Here is a 20790-nt window from a genome sequence, read left to right on the forward strand (position 1 = left end):
ATACAGACCTTCTTCTAGGACCCGTGGCGCCATCTCTGTGAAAAGTGCTCAAACTGGTCGCACAGCGGTACCGACAGCGAAGTGAACACTCAAGAACTACTACCGCCATCTGTGCGGAAGGTACTGAAACTAATTACCGACCTTGTTTCAGCGCTGCTCCAAGAGATGGCGCTAGTAGTTCCTTAATAGTTTACTTGGCTATTGATAATCGTATGCGAATAATTTGAACACTTTTCACAGAGATGGCGCTACCAAAGACAAACAAAATTTCTCCATTATTTCTATGAAAACAAATTATTACACCATTGTTAGTAAACTTTAGATATTCTCCTGACAATTTGATTATTAATTTAGTAAATAACCGCTTGAATAATTTATATATAGGTATGTAGAAGTCGAAACATCTCGCTTAAGTTTTTACATTTCCAAACACTACTTGAGAGGGTAAGAAACTTTTTGGCAGAAAGTATAATTAATACAAAACTTATCTGTTGTTTATGTTTAGAAAGAATTATTGCTATACGAATCTATAATGCGTAATATAGAGATAAAAGCGAGGATCGATAGTCCAGAGCAAAAGATATCCAAAATTAAACAATTAACCAATGATGAATGTAAAATAATCAAGCAGCATGATACTTTTTTTAAAGTACCAGAAGGAAGATTGAAATTACGGAAATTCCAAGTAAGGAGGCACATACCAAGTGTCTGAATCAAATTATTAAAAGGCCATTATTGTTATAAGACTTATAATTAAGCTAATATTACTTTATAAAGTTAGTTATTTATGAAACTAGAATGCCTACCATTAGAAATATAAAATGAAACTGTTTCTTATTATGCAGAATGGTTCAGGTGAATTACTTTATTATATGAGAACTGATACAACGGGTCCAAAGCTTTGCAGCTATGAGAAAGCAGTTCTGGATGCTGAAGGGTGTGCAGGTATTGCAAAAATTTTAGCTGCATCCAATGGTTGCATAGGTATCGTTGAGAAGACCAGAAAGTTATACATGATTGGTCAAACACGAGTACATATTGATAATGTTAAAGGTTTAGGAGATTTTTTAGAATTAGAGGTTTGTAATGGTGTGAGAAATACAGTTATAAATATTGAGAGAAACTGCTGAGAAATAATATACCACTACTGTTGTTCCAGGTAGTCTTGGCAGATGAACAAGATACAGAAACTGGAGAGAAAATTGCGCACGATCTAATGACTAAGTTAGATATAAAGGAGCAAGATCTAATAGCTAATGCCTACATAGACCTACTTACAAGTAAATCTGCTGTATAAGTACAATCAAATGTATATTCCATATTTCATTCCTTTTGTACAATATATTTGCCTTTCTATAATTATTAAATGTGTCTGTATACCAAATAAATAAAGATTTCTTCCATTTGATAAACACAGTTCTATTCTTTCCAAAGAAACATGTCTGGTCTTTTCCTCCTATAACTATTTCTTCTATTCATTAGAAGTTGTAAGACTTCTTTTGAACAAGAGATATAACTATACTACCCTTGAATGCCCTATTTATAATTACTCCTTCCATTCAACAGAAGAAAACGAATAATATTAACTAATATTACATACTTAAATATAAACTAATGTGTCAATGAAATGGATGATCTGGTTACAGAAGAATATCAATAAGATACATCGTAAACGCGCAATTAAATGATATTACAGAAAATAAATGCTTAATTACTGAGATTGAAAAAAGATCTGTCTAAGAATGAGCATCGAATGCGCGTCTGATATTTTATTAGGCATTGATTTCTATTAATCGTCGTCTCCGTGTTGGCTTGTTTGGTACAAACGGAGAATGAAGTGAAAAAAGGCGCACGAAAGTGGTGAAGCAAGAATGAAAGGGCAATGGTATGGCGCTATCATAAGCGGGACACGTTACGGTGATAAGACTGCCCACGCTTCTCTTCCTTCCTGTTCGATGATCACGCATTCGTTCGTCACATTTTGCCTGTACGAGTTCTACTTCGTTATTGCCTTTTTGCCGAGAGCATTGTACTCTTGTCCCATTTTCAATCCATGCGAAAATCTGTACAAAATGGAAAAGTGATCGATAACTTCAAGTAGACGAATTAACTTTTCGAGTGTAATGCTTCAATAAAAGTACTTAACTACTTAAGCACAACGCGCATCGAGTCAAATTAATTCTATACGGACATGTTCCAATTAATATGCTTCGAGTTAAGAAGAAATTAAACAATTATATTTCAATTCAAAGTATTATTGTCTTCGAGGATAGAAATAATTTAAAGAAAGCAAACGATGCTTAACTTCGATCTTAATATGTATGAACAAGTTATTCTCTGGTCGATGTGACCCAGCGAGATGGAATGGTTACAGAAGATGTGATATCGCAGTTCTTTTCCTTTTTATTATAGAAACGATTTAAGAGAATAACTTTTCAGGACAAAAATTCCTCCAGGAAACAATATCTTTTTAAAAATTATCTCCTTAAGTAAATATTAATATTTATTGATGCGTTGCATAATATTATTCAAAATAAATATATGGATACAATTGAAGATATACTGTTTGTACAGTACTAATTTTAATTTCTCCACCGTTTACTAATTTTTTTTAATTCCCCAAGACGTTATTTAAAAAATATAAAAGGGCTGGAGTGTTATACAAATTCAAGCGAAGGGCCAAGCTCGCTGGAACGACAGTGGTGAATTTCCACCGTAGAAAGGGCCTTCGTTTATAGCTAACACTCGAGGGTACTGGTCAGTCTCAACAGTTCGACTTGCTGGTTGTAAACCAAAGCGAAGAGAGGTAAAGGAAAACGACTACAAGTGTGCTGCACATGTGAGCAACTGGTTGACGTGATAGTCATTGAGGCTGCTTTATGAACGACACAGAAAACATGTTTCACTCACAAAATATTCCATACCAGTATACAATTCGCACTGTTACGTGCTCTAAAAATGATGCTTCACGCGAAATATAACAATTAATGGAAATCAGCAGAAATAAGAAAACTAAAACATTTAATTTATCTTGTTGATTATAATGGATGCAAATAAGACTTGATGGGCCAGTGTATATATGAAAATGAGTCATATTAGACTAATTGCAGACTGTGGGTTATTGCATTCTCCCTAATACGACGTTTTTGTTATTTACTGGACCTTCATTAAGTGTCATTAGAACAGTAAAATTTATCGCCAGTAAATACTCGATATATGTAAGGATTATTACTTTAGCAATTTAAAGGTTTAATTAATTTTTAGCACTATCGAAGTTAAACACGTTAGTGCTCCAAATGTGTTTTATCTAACGAGTTTAGTCATTAAATCTTGGCTGTTTTACCTCCAACTTTCCAATCTTTGATTTCCTGTCTTCACTTTCCGTTTCTATTGCTTTTTTCACGATTCGTACAGCCTTGACCATCCCTGAGGGTCGACTGACCAGGTTTCGACAAACCCTTACAGATATCCCAGCCTTTGACCGTTCTTTCGCGTACCTTTTGTAGTTTCTCTGTGATTTTCCTCCTCTTCGCTAAAAGTTTTTAAGGAGTGGCTTTCCTTCCGGTCTAGTGACGCTTATACTTTGTCTTGAACTCTGTCTAAACCAAGTATTCGCGCATCACAGATAAAAGACAGCCGATTGCTCTTAAGTGTCTTGCGACACTCGCAATGAGTCCTCGATGAAAACTGAATTATGTTCCCGCAAAGTCAGTAGTATCTGTCCATCTGCTTTTGTTATTACCTGTTATCTGTTAGCGTTATCGTTGCGTTTATTTCAACTGGCTATAAAGAGTGCCGCAAAATCCGTTACGGATTTATATACAATTATTTCTACCCTTTCACTTTTATCCAATTGCTGATTACTTCCTACGAATTTTCGCAGAGAGGCGTATAAAACGCGAATCTCAAGCTATTCTGGATCTCCCTTGAATTAAGTACTACGAGGAAGCTAATCGCTCGAGGCCCAACAAGTTTAACAACAGAATCACTTACAGAGATAAATGATAATCATCCCCATTTTTCAAACGTAACATACTACTCTCTTCCCTTTAACTAAGTAACCGACCAAATCCCAAGACCAGCAAGTGTACCTATTCTCCCAAAGCAAACGCGGCTAGCCTCCGCTAACAAAATCGCACGCGGTTAAACCTTCGCAGAACCCTCTCCCATCGACCATTGTCCCTCAGCAACCTCGCCTCGCCCTTCTGCCTCTGGCCAGCGCCCTGAAGCAACAAGGCAAGCAGGCAACGAAGGGCCCTCGTTCTACGTACGGCACTGGCCGCTGTCGGAGGTTCTCTCCTTTTAGCAGAGAAACGCCGCGCGGGAGAGGAAGACAGAGAAAGGAGGAGAGAAAGAGAGAGGCGTCGGCAGGCGTCCGTTCGGCGTCGCCTCCCGTTCATTCCTCATCTCGCGATCGGCACGGTTGTCGCGCGTCCCGCGGATGATCGAGTTTCGCGTCCTGGATCGTTTCTCCGTTCGGTTCTCGCGTGTCGTTCGATCCTCCACAGTGGGATTCCACGTGGTTTCCGGCAGCCCGTGGTACCTTAGGCGCGACAGACGCCACTTGCGCGCATCTCGAGGAGGACGGCATCGAGAGTTAGGTAAGACGTTCCTCTCGGTTCGTTACTCTCGTTTCTTCGTGGCTCCCTGTACTCTGCAAGCAGACACACATAGCGTACATTAGCGTGGTTTGTTTGGTCATGTAGGTAGGTTCATTTCGCGAGCGACGCTGTCGTGTTTCATTTTTTTTTTCTTTTTTTTTTCTTTAATTTAAATGAGCAGAGGTGGAGAGATGTATGGGAGAGAATGCATGCGGACACTGTACTAGTGTGGTTTTCGCTAGAGACGCGGTTTGAAGTTCTTCGTGTGGAGGTTCACGTACAGTGGCTGCAAAAAGTATTTACGTTGGTTTTTAAGTTGGTTGAATCGTTTTGTTATTTGAAATGAGATGGAAGTTGGTTAAGAAAGGGAACTGTTGGGAGATGTGTGCTTCTGCTGATAGCTTTGATGTCATCTGTCGGGTCACATCGCTGTTTTGGAGCATCACGCGAGGGGATGCGATGTTCAGCGTTATTTTAGGGCAATTTTTTAATGTGATCTTTCTTACGTGTATGTTATTGTAGTGTACAAGTAATTAATGTAATTAATTGGAGAAAAAATAATTGGAGTTTATTTGCGAAAAAAATGTATAAAACTTTGTTTGCGAATCAGTAATGGAAGTTAGCGTAAGATAAAATAGCATAGATATTTGAGCATCATGTGACAGATAATACATCTTTGTCCTTGGAGCAATCGATAAAAAGTAGTTAAAAAATAATTATGTCATTTAAGAACGTTGACATTCGAATGGAAATTTGCGAAAATACTGAATCTAGTCTCTAATTGGTGAGCGTCCGCTTAAACTGGAGTTCGCTAGTTTCAATTCGCGTTTGATTAGAAGCTGGACAATTAAAATAAGGAAAGGAGACGTTTATCGTTCACAGAAGTCATGAAACAGTTAATATAACGATTCTAAGAATTGAAAGTGCTTCATTGACGATTCGAGGCATGTAAAGCAAACATTGTAAACCTTGATGCATCGGAGATAAGTCATGCACTTGTTGATTGCCCGAATCAATTAATACACGATCGGCAACTGCGTTTCGAATTTATTACCGATACAAATGTTTATGAAAAAAAACAATTTAAATATATAAACTCTTGCAGAGGAAAAAGTTCATTAGAAATGAGCGAAAAATATTGTTCCAATAATATTTAAAATACCGCAGCACTATGAGTCATTGATAATTATAACAATTACATTTTTATTTCATTATTTTGTCAAGTTCCATTCACAAGCAGCAGCATAATTTGTTATACTACTTATTGCTTAAAATGCAATCGGTCTTCTTTTTACACTAGAATACATGGAATGTGTGTTATCCTTTGCCCACTCAGCAGTTCGACTGTAAAAGTGTGTTGATAATCTTGATGATTCACGGCGCTCAAAGAAAATAGTGAACCGTAGAATTACTGAATCGATTTACGACTGTGACACAAATAGTGCACGCTGAAAAATTTATAGAATTCACAGAGGAAATTTCTCCCATAGAATCCAAAGTAACATCAAATGTTTTTTATTTTCTGGACCAGTTCGTTTGAGATAAATTTAATAATTCATTCAGTGTCGAAGGAAATGGAGTAATTACAGTCGCTTTCCTATTAAAATACGTGAATTTCTCCTTTCAGATGGAAAATAATGTCTATAGCATAAATTCGATCCAGACAATTTAAACGACAGAGGGTAGCAAGAAAAATGGCTGCAGTATCTTCTCAGGCAATCTTTGCAATACTTTTGTTTGCAACAATAATCGTGTCGAGTAAGTATCATTTATTAACACCTGTTCCATCACGATTATCCAAACAATTTATCGAACATATCTGATCACCATTTGCAAATAATTTTAATAAAATTTTATAGAAGCCTCATTGAAATAAAAATGTTCCTTTATAAAACACAGATCTGATACAATCTGCAGTTTGTCTCATTTTGTTTGAACAGTATAGTTGAAATTCATCTATCCATTCTAACAACGTGTTTTCCATTCATTGCTCTTAGAATAAGTCGCTTTATCTATAATGATTAGATAGCAATTCGACCCCTCGACCTGTTCTTCCTTCTAAACCTTACAAGTTTTATTTCGGCCTCTAAAATCTAGGCGATCCAGAAACTTAAAATACGAAAGCCTCAGGCATTTAGCGAAGTCAATAGCGCGCTAAAAGTATTCCTCCAGTGCTTCGTATTCCATCGAATTCATTTAATTTAATTGGAATATTTATATTATTAAAGAAGTGAATATAACAACGTAAAGACAGGGAGGTGTCGAACAGAATCTTGCTTAAAATGAAGTAAATGAAATAAAATACCAATAAGAATTTAATTGTAAATTTTCATTATGATAGAACAGAATTATTCCTAATCGAAATTTTGAATTTAATTTATAAGCTTCTTGGTCGTGCAAAATTGAGGCATTTGTAGTACCACTTTATTTTAAAAAATAGGAAGCTCAAAAAATACTAAATAGTATAAGATGTAAGATAAGTGATAAAATGAAACAATGGGCATATAAATTTCTGAAAGTACTACTTATCGAACAATACAACAATTGAATTGGAAATCTATTTATCTTGTAACATTTATAAACGATAAAATAAGTATTTACTATCGATAAAGAACGCGATAATACAGAAGAAATATTGCCAGCTTTGTGATTTTTTAAGTTCCACTTGAATTTCACGATTTGTTATTCATTTTTAACGATGACTTCTAGAGAAGCTACCATCATAAACATCCGGTTGTTTCTTGCGATAGTCTCTACCGGTAGTAGAACACTACTTTGATAAGTGCATATTCTAGAATCGTATAAAATTTTCTCTGAAAAATTAAAGCACTCAATTCTTCTTCTATGCTAAATAATTTTAACTCTGAACTAAACACAAGTTCAATTGTGTAACTGTAATCAACAATATAAGATGTTGGAGCGCATTTAATTGTATTGTAAAATATATATTTAAGTCAAAGTAACTTCCATTTTGTATATAAAGGGACGTAAGAAGAATATGATCCTTTTATTGAAGTAAAATCTAAATTCGACATGTTTCTGATCAAAGTTGCCTCACAAATACTTCAATAAATTTTTTACTTTCGTCCAGTAAAAATTATTTTACATTAAACATATCTGAAGAGTAAAAATAGTAGTAAAGGTTCGGTTGTATTTTACTGAAACGATTTTTAGCAGAACATGAGATAATTATACTACAAAATCGGTTGAAACTAATGGATATGTCTCTTGATATCAATTTCCTTAACACGAGCGATAAGAACCGCGCAGCAATATTAAAATCGAAACTTTCTGACCAAACAACTTCTTTTTTTAGATACTGCCGAACCACAGTATCCCAGAGACAGAGTTCCAATAAGAGGTAAGTTTCGGTTGAAAAATAATTTTTTTAACGGGTAAATAAATTTACCAATAAGAAAGTGAACAAACTAAAATAAATAAACCAAATTTAAGAAAATATATAAACAGCTATGTAGTCTTCCTTGTCCCTAACTTATTACTAGTTAGGCAAAATTGTGAAAGGGTAGTATTTTTTAAATTAAAATTTGTACGAAAGTCACTAGTGTCCCTACTTTAATTGAAGTTAGTCATTTCCTACATTCCTGTTTTAGAAAAATTTATATAGAATTATTTGAGTTATTTATTAAAACCTGAAAGAAGCTACGTGGGCATTTTATAGAACTTCTCACGAATTTAAATACCCCTCATTAAAGATGAGATTAGGTGTATACTTAAGGTACATTTTAAACAATTCTGCGTAAGAGTACACAGAATTGCATAGCAGTAAGAATCCGAGATAAAAAGAGGGTGTTATAGGATCAATTGAAAGAGGAGATATGTCATCCACAGAAGATGTCGATGAACGCCAATATTGGCCAAGGCTGACCATTTCCGGTTCAAGAGGTAGCCCATTCTCACCAGCAAACAGTCATTACCTACTATCGTTCGTTAATTAAACCCGGCATGATTACGTTGCACAATTAACACTTAATCTTCCCTTTTACAGAACGAAACACCTTCCCCTTTAAACTGGTATAAATGTACTTATAATTAATATGCGTGAATAGCACTTCTTGTTAATTTTACTAGATAACAAGAATTCTACTACTTCCTTTAATATCACAAATTTTCTGATTTAAGAAAAGTGAAGAATTACAAAAATGTATAATTGACAAGGAATTTTAATATTTTTAATATTATTTCGTCCATAGACTGAGCGACTTAACGAAGACAATCTTGTTTCTGTCATTCAAAGTGTCGACGAAGGGAAAGAAAAACGCGGTTGAGTTGAATGATCCAAAGATTGCGACGATGTTAATTATAGTTTATCGTAGATTAAGAACGCAATTAGAACCGAGGGAACAATCTTTTTTTATGTTTGTCTCTTTTATTTGGTTATGGCAATCGTATATTTGGACAGCATTCTTCTTTCCAGTCACTAACGTTTGGTCTCTGTAAATGGTGTTAATCGACTGCAATTACAATATTACCAATTAATGGAAACACCAGTTGACTTGACTGAACTGGCGATGTTACAGAAGTGTACTAGTGCCAATTTATGACATGACAGTTGTGTCGCCGGAAGTACACACTTTATTTCACTATTTTCGTCGTTAATTGCACTATGAATTTTAAAGGGACTTAACGTTAATTAATTTCGGATAACAACGGCGTCTGAAATAATCGTTACAGCATGTTTAATTAGGGTGACGAAACACTCAAATTGGATGAATCAAACACAGAAAACTAAAGTAGTGGTCGATTTGAATTTCCTTTAGGTGCGCAGGTAAAGAGGAAGCATCCTTGCGAGCAGAGTTCATGTTACCCCGCCACGGGAAATCTGTTAATCGGCCGGAAAAATCGATTGTTCGCGTCCTCCACTTGCGGTCTCAACGGACCGGAAAGATACTGCATCGTCTCACATTTGAAGGATCGGAAGAAATGCTTTTTCTGCGACGCATCGATACCGAAACAGCAGCATAATATCGAAAACATTGTCACCGAGTAAGTCACGATCAAATAGATTCCATTTTGTATGAAATTCTTTTCTCCTATCTCAAAATCTTTCTTCAATTTCTCTGGTAAAACTTCTGCCCTATCAACGGCTCTTGAAACTGAAATATGACAGAAATTTGGCGTGCTTTGCGAAATGATTGGTAAAAAGAACTTCGATGTGATTCGACAGGAAAAATTGGTGGCAAGCCGAGAATGGCGTGGAGAACGTCACGATCCGCTTCGACTTGGAAGCTGAGTTTCACTTCACCCACATCATCATCCGGTTCAAAACGTTCAGGCCGGCGGCGATGCTGATCGAGAGATCGTTCGACTTCGGTAGAACCTGGAAGGTGTACCGATATTTCGCACACAATTGCGAGCAATACTTCCCAGACGTGTCGGTGGAACAACCTCAGAGGTTGACGGACGTTATCTGCGAGACGAGGTATTCCAGCGTGGCGCCATCGACAGGGGGTGACGTTATCTTCAGGTATGTAAATAGTGATAACTATATAGAGATTATTTAACGTACACTCGTAACGAAGAGTTCAGTGAGGTCGTTAAGGAGTTATCGACACTTCGCCTACATTGTAATCGTCAACTGGGCGCCTAGCAATTCGAGATATAATTTGTCATGAAACTTTTATGAAGTATGTCAGAGCGATGCACTGTTAGGATGACGTATATGCTTCATCGTAATTGAACTCTGCCCAAGACAAAGTATTTTAGTTAATGATCGAATGTGAACTCTTCTGATGCTGAGAACGAACTGAGCCTGAGGGTATGCAACACGAAAAGCGTGTTCTCTTGGTGAAGTTCTAAACAGTGTATCTAAGAGGAGTATGCAAGTGTAAGAAATTGTAAAAATAGATTAGAATAAAATGGACCGCTAAATAATTAGGTGCATTCGTATGTTTTATTTTACTTCCGTTCAGCCTGGAAGTTCGTACAAGAATGCCTTCTTAGGTCATTCGTATTAGCCTCGAGGACACCCCTAACGCTCTAGAGAGGGGCGATGCTCGATATTTCTTATACACACGACAAGGCCATAAATTAGACTCCAAAATGTCTGCGAGCTATAATTACTGCAAGAATATAATTAACGTTACTGGCTGACCTAGTAAACGACTGACTATGCAACTGACTGCTAGATTAATTAAATGAATGAAAGATTAGTAACTGATTAACTGATTCGAAGCACAGTTCATCTGACCGCTTTGCATTCATTTCTTTTCTTCCTTTTCAGAGTGTTGCCCCGAAATTTGGAAATAGACAATCCCTACTCGAAGGAAGTGCAGAATCTGTTGAAAATCACCAATCTGCGCATAAACATGACCAGACTGCACACCTTAGGAGACGATCTTCTCGACGATCGGCCGGAAATCCGTGAGAAATACTACTACGCGATTCAGAACATGGTGATTCGCGGTTCCTGTTCTTGCTACGGGCACGCGTCCAGGTGTCTACCGCTTCCTGACGTCGCACGCGAGGAAAACATGGTGCACGGCAGATGCGAGTGTACTCACAACACCACTGGATTGAACTGCGAGAAGTGTCAAGACTTTTATAACGATCTACCGTGGAAACCAGCCGTTGGCAAGCAGACGAACGCCTGCAAGCCTTGCAATTGTAACAATCATACGAACTCTTGCCACTTCGACGAAGCTGTCTACGAGAGATCCGGAAGGGTGTCTGGCGGTGTCTGCGACGACTGTCAGCACAACACCAGAGGACAGAACTGCGAACAGTGCAAACCGTTCTACTACCACGACGTCGAGAAAGATATATCTCATCCTGAAGCGTGTTTGCGTAAGTCACTCGCGCGTTGTTACCGTCGTTAAATCTTTTTAGAGGTGTTGAATTACTTTCAACTTTATGCTTTTAAATATTCTCTTCTCTGTACAGCTTGCGATTGTGATCTCGGTGGGTCTTTGGACGATGGTATATGCGATTCGAGGACCGATCTTCTTAGCGGGGACGAATCTGGTCGTTGCCACTGCAAGCAAAACGTGGAAGGTCGTCGTTGCGATCGTTGTAAGAATGGCTTTTGGAACTTCGACCCAGAAAATCCAGAAGGATGTCAAGGTACTAATTGGTTCAATGAATTAATTAAAAATTTATTATTATGGTCTTTTATTTAAGAAAGAAATTAATTTTGTATTTAGCTTGCACTTGCAACACCTTGGGAACGATCGACAATCGTGGCTGCAATACGATCACTGGCGAGTGTACTTGCAAGCGTTTCGTTACCGCTCGCGATTGCAATCAATGCTTTCCCAATTATTGGGGACTCTCAGAAGACCCAGACGGTTGCAAGCCTTGCGACTGCGACCCTGGCGGTTCCTACGAAAATTCTTGCGACGTGATAACAGGTCAATGTCGTTGCAGACCTCACATCAGCGGTAGAACTTGCAACCAACCCGAGCAAAGTTATTACACCGGGTCGTTGGATTTCTTGATCTACGAGGGTGAACTGACACGCGCTAGCGATGTAATTGTTCTTTTTGTGAAAAAGGAATTATTTAAAGATGAAAATGCTGGTAAAAACACATGAATTACTTTCACAGAACTGCCAAGTAGTAATCAGGGAACCGTATCGAGACGGAAGAAACAGTACATGGACCGGTACTGGGTTCATGAAGGCCTTGGAGGGTTCAGTTTTGAATTTCACCGTCGACGATATTCGCAAGAGTTTGTGGTACGATATAATCGTCAGGTACGAACCAGTCCAAGCAGGATCTTGGGAGAACGTTCAAATAATCATCGAGAGAGATGGTCCAGTGAATCCGGACGGTCCATGTGCGGATTGGAAACCAGAGCACGATCAACTGTGGGCGCAGCTACCCCTAAGATCGAGAAGCGTCGTCGTACAGCCATCCGTTTGCTTGGAAGCAGGGAAACGATACAATGTTCAACTGCAATTCCGTAAATTTAATAGCCATATGGACACACCTTCCGCGTCCATTTTGGTTGATTCGGTAAGTAATAAAATCAATATTGACCTCCAAATCACCAAACGCCATTACGGTGAACCTGTCGCAGATTTCACAAATTGGAATTTGTTTTCAGATCGTTCTAAAGCCTAGAATAGACGCGATACCTTTCTTCAAGGAGCCTTTAGTCGGCGAACTTCGTCGTCAGGAATACGAAAGATACCATTGCAGCGAGTTCTTCAATGATATTAATGCCGTGTGGACCAACGTACCGGAAGTTTGCAAGAAGTATCAGAACAGCATTGGATACTACGTTTACGATGGCGCACATTGTGAGTAATCAATAGAGAAATCTATTTTTCAATCTCCTGATTCTATTACATACAACATGTATTTCGTAGTTCTTAAAGAAATTGAAACTATATGGATGCAATCTATTAAATCTGTAACCTAAGTACTAATTATTTCTGCCCGTATTCCCAATAAACTAAATTTTCTGTAGACGCACAGGCTTCAAGAAGCTTCATCTTACAGAATTCAAATCAAACATTATCTCCACTATTTTCTAGCTTGCGAATGCAACCCAACTGGATCTCGCAGTTTGCTATGCGAGAATTACGGCGGTGTTTGTCCCTGTAAAACGAACGTGGTCGGCAGACGATGCGACCGTTGCGCGCCTGGAACTTACGGCTTCGGCCCCGAGGGTTGCATACCCTGCGATTGCGACGGCGTTGGTGCTCTGGACAATTTCTGCGATGTGGAAACCGGCCGATGCAAGTGTCGACCGAATACATACGGCAGAACCTGCGGTCAATGCGAGCCTGGCTTCTGGAATTTCCCTCACTGCCAACGATGCGAGTGCAACGGCCACGCAGACAGTTGCGACTCAAAGACTGGTGCCTGTATCAATTGTCGAGACTACACGACTGGTCACAATTGCGATCGATGCATCGAGACGTATTATGGCGATCCTAGGATCGGTGTGGACATTCCGTGCAGAGCTTGTCCATGTCCTGGTAAGTTAAACAGAAGTCGAAGGGTAGAACGCGGTGGATCACAATTTTCCTTGCTACTAACGAATAGGAACCATCAATTCGGGGCATTCGTACGCGCAGAGCTGTTCGCTGGACTCAGTGACCCATGATGTAATCTGCGAGTGCTTCGATGGATACACCGGACCACGTTGCGAAAGCTGCGCAGAGAATTACTTTGGTAATCCCGAGGTTCCCGGCGGCAGCTGCGAGCCTTGCAATTGTAACAACAATACGGACCTGCGTCGACCTGGGAACTGCGATCCTCACACTGGTCGTTGCCTGCAGTGTCTGTACAACACCGACGGTGCAAACTGTCAGATTTGCAAGGAAGGATTTTATGGAAACGCCCTTCAACAAGATTGTCACGATTGCCAGTGCGACGTTTTAGGAACGGACAGGAATGCTGGACCTTGCGATCATCGAACTGGCCAGTGTCCTTGCCTGCCGCACGTAATCGGTTTACTCTGTGATTCTTGCGAGGAGAACCATTGGAGGATCGCCAGTGCCGAAGGTTGCGATCCTTGCGAGTGTGACGCGGTTGGCAGCGTTTCCGACAGGTTTGCATTTAATATATCACATTAAATGTGTCGAAGAGATCGATTTTAACAAAGTATTTGTTTTCTTTTGCCCGCAGATGTAACCCATACGACGGTAGCTGCGAATGTAGACCAGGTTTTGGCGGTAGACGCTGCAACGAGTGTCAAAGTAGCTACTGGGGCAACCCGAATATCGAGTGCTATCCGTGCGATTGCGATCTAACTGGCTCTGCCAGGCAGCAATGCGACAGAGTAACCGGGAAGTGCGTTTGTCACAAAGGTATAGGCGGAGAGAAATGTGACCAGTGCGACCGTGGCTACTTTGGTAACGCGCCTCAATGCAATCCATGCGGAGAGTGTTTCGATAATTGGGATCTAACGCTGTCTGGTCTGAGGAACAAGACAGATCTGGTGATAGGAGAGGCGTCGAGGATTCAAAAAGTCGGGACAACTGGCGTTTACAGCCAGGAATTCGACGACATGGTTGGATCTTTGGATCAAGTGAAAGCACTGATCAGCAACGCTTCCATTAGAAGCCAGGATCTGGACGAACTGAACGACCTGGCGATCGAATTGAACAAGAACGTGTCCAGGTCTACGAAACAACTGGAGGAAGTACAAAATCTGTTGGAATTGGTCACTCAACGGGTGAATCTGGAGGATGCCACCTTGAAAAACTTGAAGAACAGGACAAACAACTTGCATCAGTCCGCGGCGAATCTTAAAGAGAACGCGACCAGATTGCAAGAAGAGAACGTGCAAGGCGCGTTGAATGTCACGCAGCAAATGGCGGAGCAGTCGAGACAGGCGGAGAAAATGGCGAACGATACCAATAACGTTCTGGCTGACGCGGAGAGATTCAGAAAGCACACGGAGAGCCTGTTGGCGAAGAATCGTGGCTTAGTGGAGGATGCACAGAATAAGAATAAAGAATCGTTGAGCAAGATAGATCAGAAATTGAAAGCGTTCGATAGTATTATGCCAGAACTTAATTTAAAAATGTGTGGAGATAATGTGACCGATTGCAGTAGCGTGTGTGGCGGTGCTGGGTGCGGTTTCTGTGGCGATCTGTCTTGCGACGCGGGTGCTGTATCCAAAGCTAATCAAGCTTTGGACGTAGCTAAGAAGCACACCATTAAGATCAAGAACTACAAGGATGAAGCTGACCAGCTACTTCGTAACGTAAGTTTGTCTACTCTCTTTCTTTGATTTCTTAAATGTAGTGAGAAATTCTTGTTTGTATTTGCGTCTCACAGCATACGCGTTGGCTCTTCTTCATAAAATTTCGTTTGCATCTAATGATATTGATCTAAATACAACGTACAAGAGACATTCTTGTCTATCGCCTCAACGAGAAACAATATTTTTTGTCCAGATGATCCAAGTGAAACGCGACGCGACGGCAGCCAGATCGAACGCCCAGGACGCTTTTAATTATGCGTTGAAAGCACGCAACATAACCGACGCCGTGAGTAGGGACGTCTCGGACATAAATAAGCGACTTCGTAGCATTCTGGACGAAGACCAATCGACGCCAGCCATGGTACGAGACTTGGCCAACAAGGTGCTGGTCAAGAACATACAATTGAAACCTGACGAAATCAAAGATCTGGCCGATCGCATCGAGAGTATCGTTGGTTCCTTAACGGACTCTGAGAAGATTCTCGCGGATACCAAGGACGACCTGGATCTGGCTGAGAGGCTCAAGGAGATGGCGAACAGTGCCAAAGAAGACGCGATCAAGAAGCAAAATCTGGCGGCTAAAGTGACCATTTTGTTGGACGAAGCCCACAATGCTCAGAATCGTGCTCAAGCGGCCATCGAATTGGCTGAACGCGATGTTGGTAGATCGGAGAACGACCTGATAGAAATAGCCGAAGTGACCAAAGGGGCGCAGTTGCAGGCGAACAGCACCGCGCAGGTCGTCGATGCGTTGGATACTCGTTTGAAGCAACTCCAGACGCAATCTGTGAGGAACGACTTCGTTCTGAATCAGGAGATCGACGTCCAAGCGCGAAAGGTCGCCAGCGAGGCGCAAAACGTCGACGCCAAGACGAAGGAGCTCGCCAAGGATTATAAATTCGCGGATGAGACGTTGGATTCGAGGATGAACAAGAGTAATGGAAACATACTGAGGGCGAAGAAGCTGTTGCAGAAAGCCTCAGAGCTGACTGCTGATACCTCGACGAAGTATAAGGATTTGGACGGTATGGAAAGCGTTTACAGGGATAACGAAAGGATGCTGTCCGATCTGATGGCCGACGTTGATTCTTTGATCGCGGAAATAGAGAAGCATTTGGAGGAAATTGACGAGAAAGCGCAGAAGCACAGGTCTTGTACTTCTTGAGCGGTTAGAAAGAATGGCTGGATAATATATAATAGGTCATCGTGATCGTTTGTCTTCTGTGCAATGAATGCTCGACGACGTTCTCTTTTGTTTTAAACAGTTTCATGTAAATTAATTAAAATGCAAAAGGTTTTTACGACCTACTTAACTATATTATATAATCACTTTAAATTAATTTTCTTATTGCGTTAGATTTTCTTCGATTTTTACTCATCCTCGTATTTTATGTTGGAAACGATAATTTGATGCAGATATAAAGGTCCACACATGCAGAATTTTTATCATATTTTGTATATATAGAAAGAAAAGAAGGGGTTTAATTATAGCCACTTTCAACTAGAGATATTTATAAACAGATTATACTCCTATGTATCTAATGATGGCAAAAGACGCAAGGGAATGTTGTCATGGTCGAATGACTGAATATGCGAAAGCAAAGTAAAATGTATACAATGATGTATACAGTGTTTAAAATAAGTCACAAAAAACGTAACAAAGGTTTGTTACCTTATCTACAGTAATTGGTAAGCTCTATTTTTTGTTTCGATAAAAGAATAATAGAAGTATGTATTATCGATCCGACAAATCAAAAATATGTTCAGAACGCATTGATAAGGAAATTCATCTATCGTTTAATTTAACTTTAATCGAAAAACGCCAAATTCTATTCTCACAATCACAATTAAAATATTTCAATATTAATAATTATTATGTAGTTTAAAAAATACGATTCGCAATTCGTATTTTGTAAAAATAAAAATTCAGTTTAATGAATAATTAGTAATTAGTTTCGTAGAAAGCTTAGCAAAATTGTTTACCGGACATCACTAATTTTTAGATATTAACTAGTTTATTAAATACCAGGACTATTTAGATTTTGGGACCGATAAAATGGATATTACAACAATGGACTATATATACATATACAAAAAATAATAAAAACGACTGAACTAGTTATAATGCAGAATTAATATATCAGTATCGATACCTAATATCTCATCATGGATTCAATCGTTTTAAGCTGACCAATATATAAGTTTTTGTACTTATATATAATATATGTTTATGTTGCATTTATAAAATACTGTGCAATAAATACGTAGATAGAATTTTTACCAATAGTATGTAAATATATCACGATGTTTCCCTTACGAAACTGTATTCTTCATTTTTCACAGATTTGGAATTTGTAAAAAAGAAGAGACTAAGACATTGTTAAAAAACATGAAATACAGATTTTTTCGATAAAAAGAGGATTACAAGTATTTATAGATGGATATTTTAATGCAACGAACAACTCATTGATATTGTCATCTGCCCTTGTTCAGACGGGAATCGAAATATCGTTCATCGAATGAAACCAAAAGTTTTTATTGTATTTAACGAAGTTTTATGAAGTTATTAAATGTATACATTTATAAGAAGAGAGATAATCACATGTTAGAAAAATAAATGCAAATTTAAACAAATTTAACTACGGGAGATTCAATTTTATTTGCCCTATTTTGCATAAAGCCGAAGTGACCAAAGATGCTCAAGTAAATGCAGAGAAATATTAAAATTCACTAAATAAATGCTTCGTAAAATATCTAGTTTTCGTGAAACGTTACATCTTTATAAATTTATTTTAGTGCATTAAAAATTAACGAAACAATATAAAAATAATATTTAAAGCAGAGAAATAAATTTATATTTATTTTCAACATATTATATTAATTTCAAATTTATATACAAAAAATTTTATTTCTTCGAAGAGAAAGAAAATTCATTATTTTATTACTAAAAATATATAAATACTTCACTGAATACATTTATACAGTGGAGTTTTAGTACTCTACAGCAAAGTAAATCAAATTCCCTGCATAGACTAAGCATCGCATTAAAGTTGTAAAATATCATGTAGTGGAAATCTTATCCGGTAAGAGATGATAAATTTTTGATAATATAGAATCATGAAACCTTGTGGGTTCTAGTGTGATAACTATATTTCCTTAACGTGCTGTTTTATCAGTAGTAAAGAGGCGGAAGGAAATGAAAAGTATGGAAACCACGATGACCAACTCTCTTTGCATTCTTGGTACAAAGATTTCACATAGTTAATGGCAAATATAATTTTAATTTCTCTAATTATATCAAATTATATTAAAAGAAAGTTATTAAAACAATTTTTCTAAATATAATTTGTCTATGAAATATATAAAATGTATAGACAAATATGGTATATTAAAAAATTATATGAACGATTAGAATCGATACAGTTCCATTTAAATAAACGGTTAATAAAAAAGAATAAAAAAAAATCGGTACCTTTGAGCATTTTTTGTAACACATCCCTTAAAGGGTGAAATTAGAAAGGGCTGTTAAGAGGAGAAGAAGAAAGTTCTCAGCCTACTTTTTACCCGTTCGATACATGTGTAACGTGGCTTCTTTATAAAAATAGTGTTTATAGTTTGTTATCGTAGAGTCTGGTTTCGATCTACACGTGCGCCCCACCGTTTCGTGCCCCTGTCAAAAAGTCTTGACATCGCGTCCCGTTTATCTGGATCTGAACTTCCTGAACCAGCATCCGTATCGAATCTAACAGAGGTCCTCATTTAATCAATTTCTACATTTACGAATATACATTTATTTTAATTAATCTAAATAACTCCAAAATTAATGGCATCGGATCAAAAACTATTTTCCTCTTACAAATAAATAAATAAGTATTTTTTGTAAACAAATCTTCAATAATCGCTACTGTGGATTATTTAAAATTGAATTTTAATTGTAAATGAAGTTACTAAAAAATGTGAGATGTTTAAAATTGTAATGATTTTATTAGAAATTAAAATATTGGAGAAATTAGCACCCAAGCGGTACCAGAGTTAATTTTGTTGAAGGGAGAATTTGAAAGAAAAAAATGTTAGTATTCTTGCGACAATGGAAAAATTTCCTAGTTTTTAAAGGGATATCTAGAGCTGGAAACTCCCGTTCTTATACACAGAGTATTTTTTAGTTTTCATTTTGAAACACTTCGCCCTTAAGTCACCCTTTCGGCTTTCAGAATCGGGTTCCGACGCCGTAGTATTTCGTGAATAGACAGCACTGTTGAATTGAAATGGTGTATGGGCTCGTGGGACTATGCATAATGAGTTCATTCAGAACGAGCGCCAGTGGTTGTCCGACTTTACCATTGGAAACGAAAAACTTCAAAATTAAAAAGATATGAATGAAGATATGACTGTAAAATATCTGTTTTGAAAATGGACCATCGCATATTTTCATTCACTAATAATATTAAAGAAAATTTTATGTTCAATTCGTCCTTTCTCATTATAAAAACAATAATTTCATGATTCTCTCTTTTTTTAATCTACTACCTAATTTTTATTGAACTTTTATGTCGTTTCTACTAATTAATAAAATAGTGTACACTGCAAACTATTTAAAAAATTATTTCCCCAAGTTCTTAGTGCCTTATTTATATTAAAATAAAATAAGTAGTATACGAATTTCCATGAAATACTAACGCATAAGCTTGAACAGTAACAAAGAGAAAAGCATCTCAATATAGCGATAATTAATCATCGACAAAGAGTTTTTCAATGCACAATTCACGACTCTTATCAACGTTGGCACTGCCTTGTAAGAGTCATTACAACCGATCACTTTTATTGGACGAAGATTATTGTTATCTGTGGGCACGTTGGTAAGCGTTATACGTGGTCAGATTCGTAGTCTTTCCTGTTAAGATGTAAAATGCAATCTGGTGCCATGAACGAACGCTAATTGCTCTGATGGCTGCAAAGTAGCTTACTTCTATCACACCGTTTTACAATTCCACTATGAAACTACTTATAAATTTTTTAAAAGAGGAAATATAATCCTAGCTTGAAGTTCGGAAGCACCGTTGTTAATTGATAAAAAAAAATTAACCAATATGAATGAACGTAAGATCTGAGACCTGGTATGGGTTGTCTTCTCGAAGATAGCTTATCGGTAATAAATATAGACCCCGGAATTCCGGCATTCATACGCAATCTGTCTCCTACATACGTTTATAATAGCACGAAAATCTGATAACAGTTTCATTCGGCGTACGTAAGAGAAATCGATAAAACAGTGGCAACATTTAACATCCACTAAATATTTCACTATTTCTTCTCGATATATATCTTGAACGGAAGAGAAATTTCACGAATTGGTTGAAAACTTCGAATCTACTCCTATAAACATTCGACACCACTGTAAACACCAACACTTTACAGAGACCGGAATCAGCCTGCGCTGTAAAACGGCACGCTGCTATGTAAATCGAAATTTGTTTCCTAAAGGGACGAGAAGGAAGATAACGAGATGAAT

The 20790-nt window shown here is 37.9% G+C and overlaps 2 protein-coding genes across 3 annotated transcripts; both read left to right on the forward strand.

Moving 5' to 3' along the window:
- Positions 1-481: 481 nt before the first annotated feature.
- LOC143422846 (uncharacterized) lies at positions 482-1386 on the forward strand. The gene is made up of 3 exons (XM_076893795.1): positions 482-685; positions 846-1079; positions 1160-1386. Exons 1-3 carry the CDS (start codon positions 533-535, stop codon positions 1295-1297), a joined length of 525 nt encoding a protein of 174 aa, XP_076749910.1. The 5' UTR covers positions 482-532; the 3' UTR covers positions 1298-1386.
- A 3090-nt stretch (positions 1387-4476) lies between these two features.
- Positions 4477-16781, forward strand: Lanb1 (laminin subunit beta-1). Of its 2 annotated transcripts, XM_076894328.1 has the most exons (15): positions 4477-4601; positions 6229-6359; positions 7918-7962; positions 8418-8504; positions 9380-9605; positions 9787-10086; positions 10843-11405; positions 11502-11681; positions 11762-12087; positions 12164-12574; positions 12666-12861; positions 13099-13545; positions 13613-14120; positions 14198-15281; positions 15475-16781. In XM_076894328.1, exons 2-15 carry the CDS (start codon positions 6296-6298, stop codon positions 16444-16446), a joined length of 5409 nt encoding a protein of 1802 aa, XP_076750443.1. In that variant the 5' UTR covers positions 4477-4601; positions 6229-6295; the 3' UTR covers positions 16447-16781. The 2 variants fall into 2 exon arrangements, with proteins under 2 accessions (XP_076750443.1, XP_076750445.1); XM_076894330.1 differs by lacking the exon at positions 8418-8504.
- Positions 16782-20790: the final 4009 nt, after the last annotated feature.

This window comes from Xylocopa sonorina, chromosome 4 (assembly GCF_050948175.1).
Source record: "Xylocopa sonorina isolate GNS202 chromosome 4, iyXylSono1_principal, whole genome shotgun sequence".
In the NCBI taxonomy this organism is placed as follows: domain Eukaryota; kingdom Metazoa; phylum Arthropoda; class Insecta; order Hymenoptera; family Apidae; genus Xylocopa; species Xylocopa sonorina.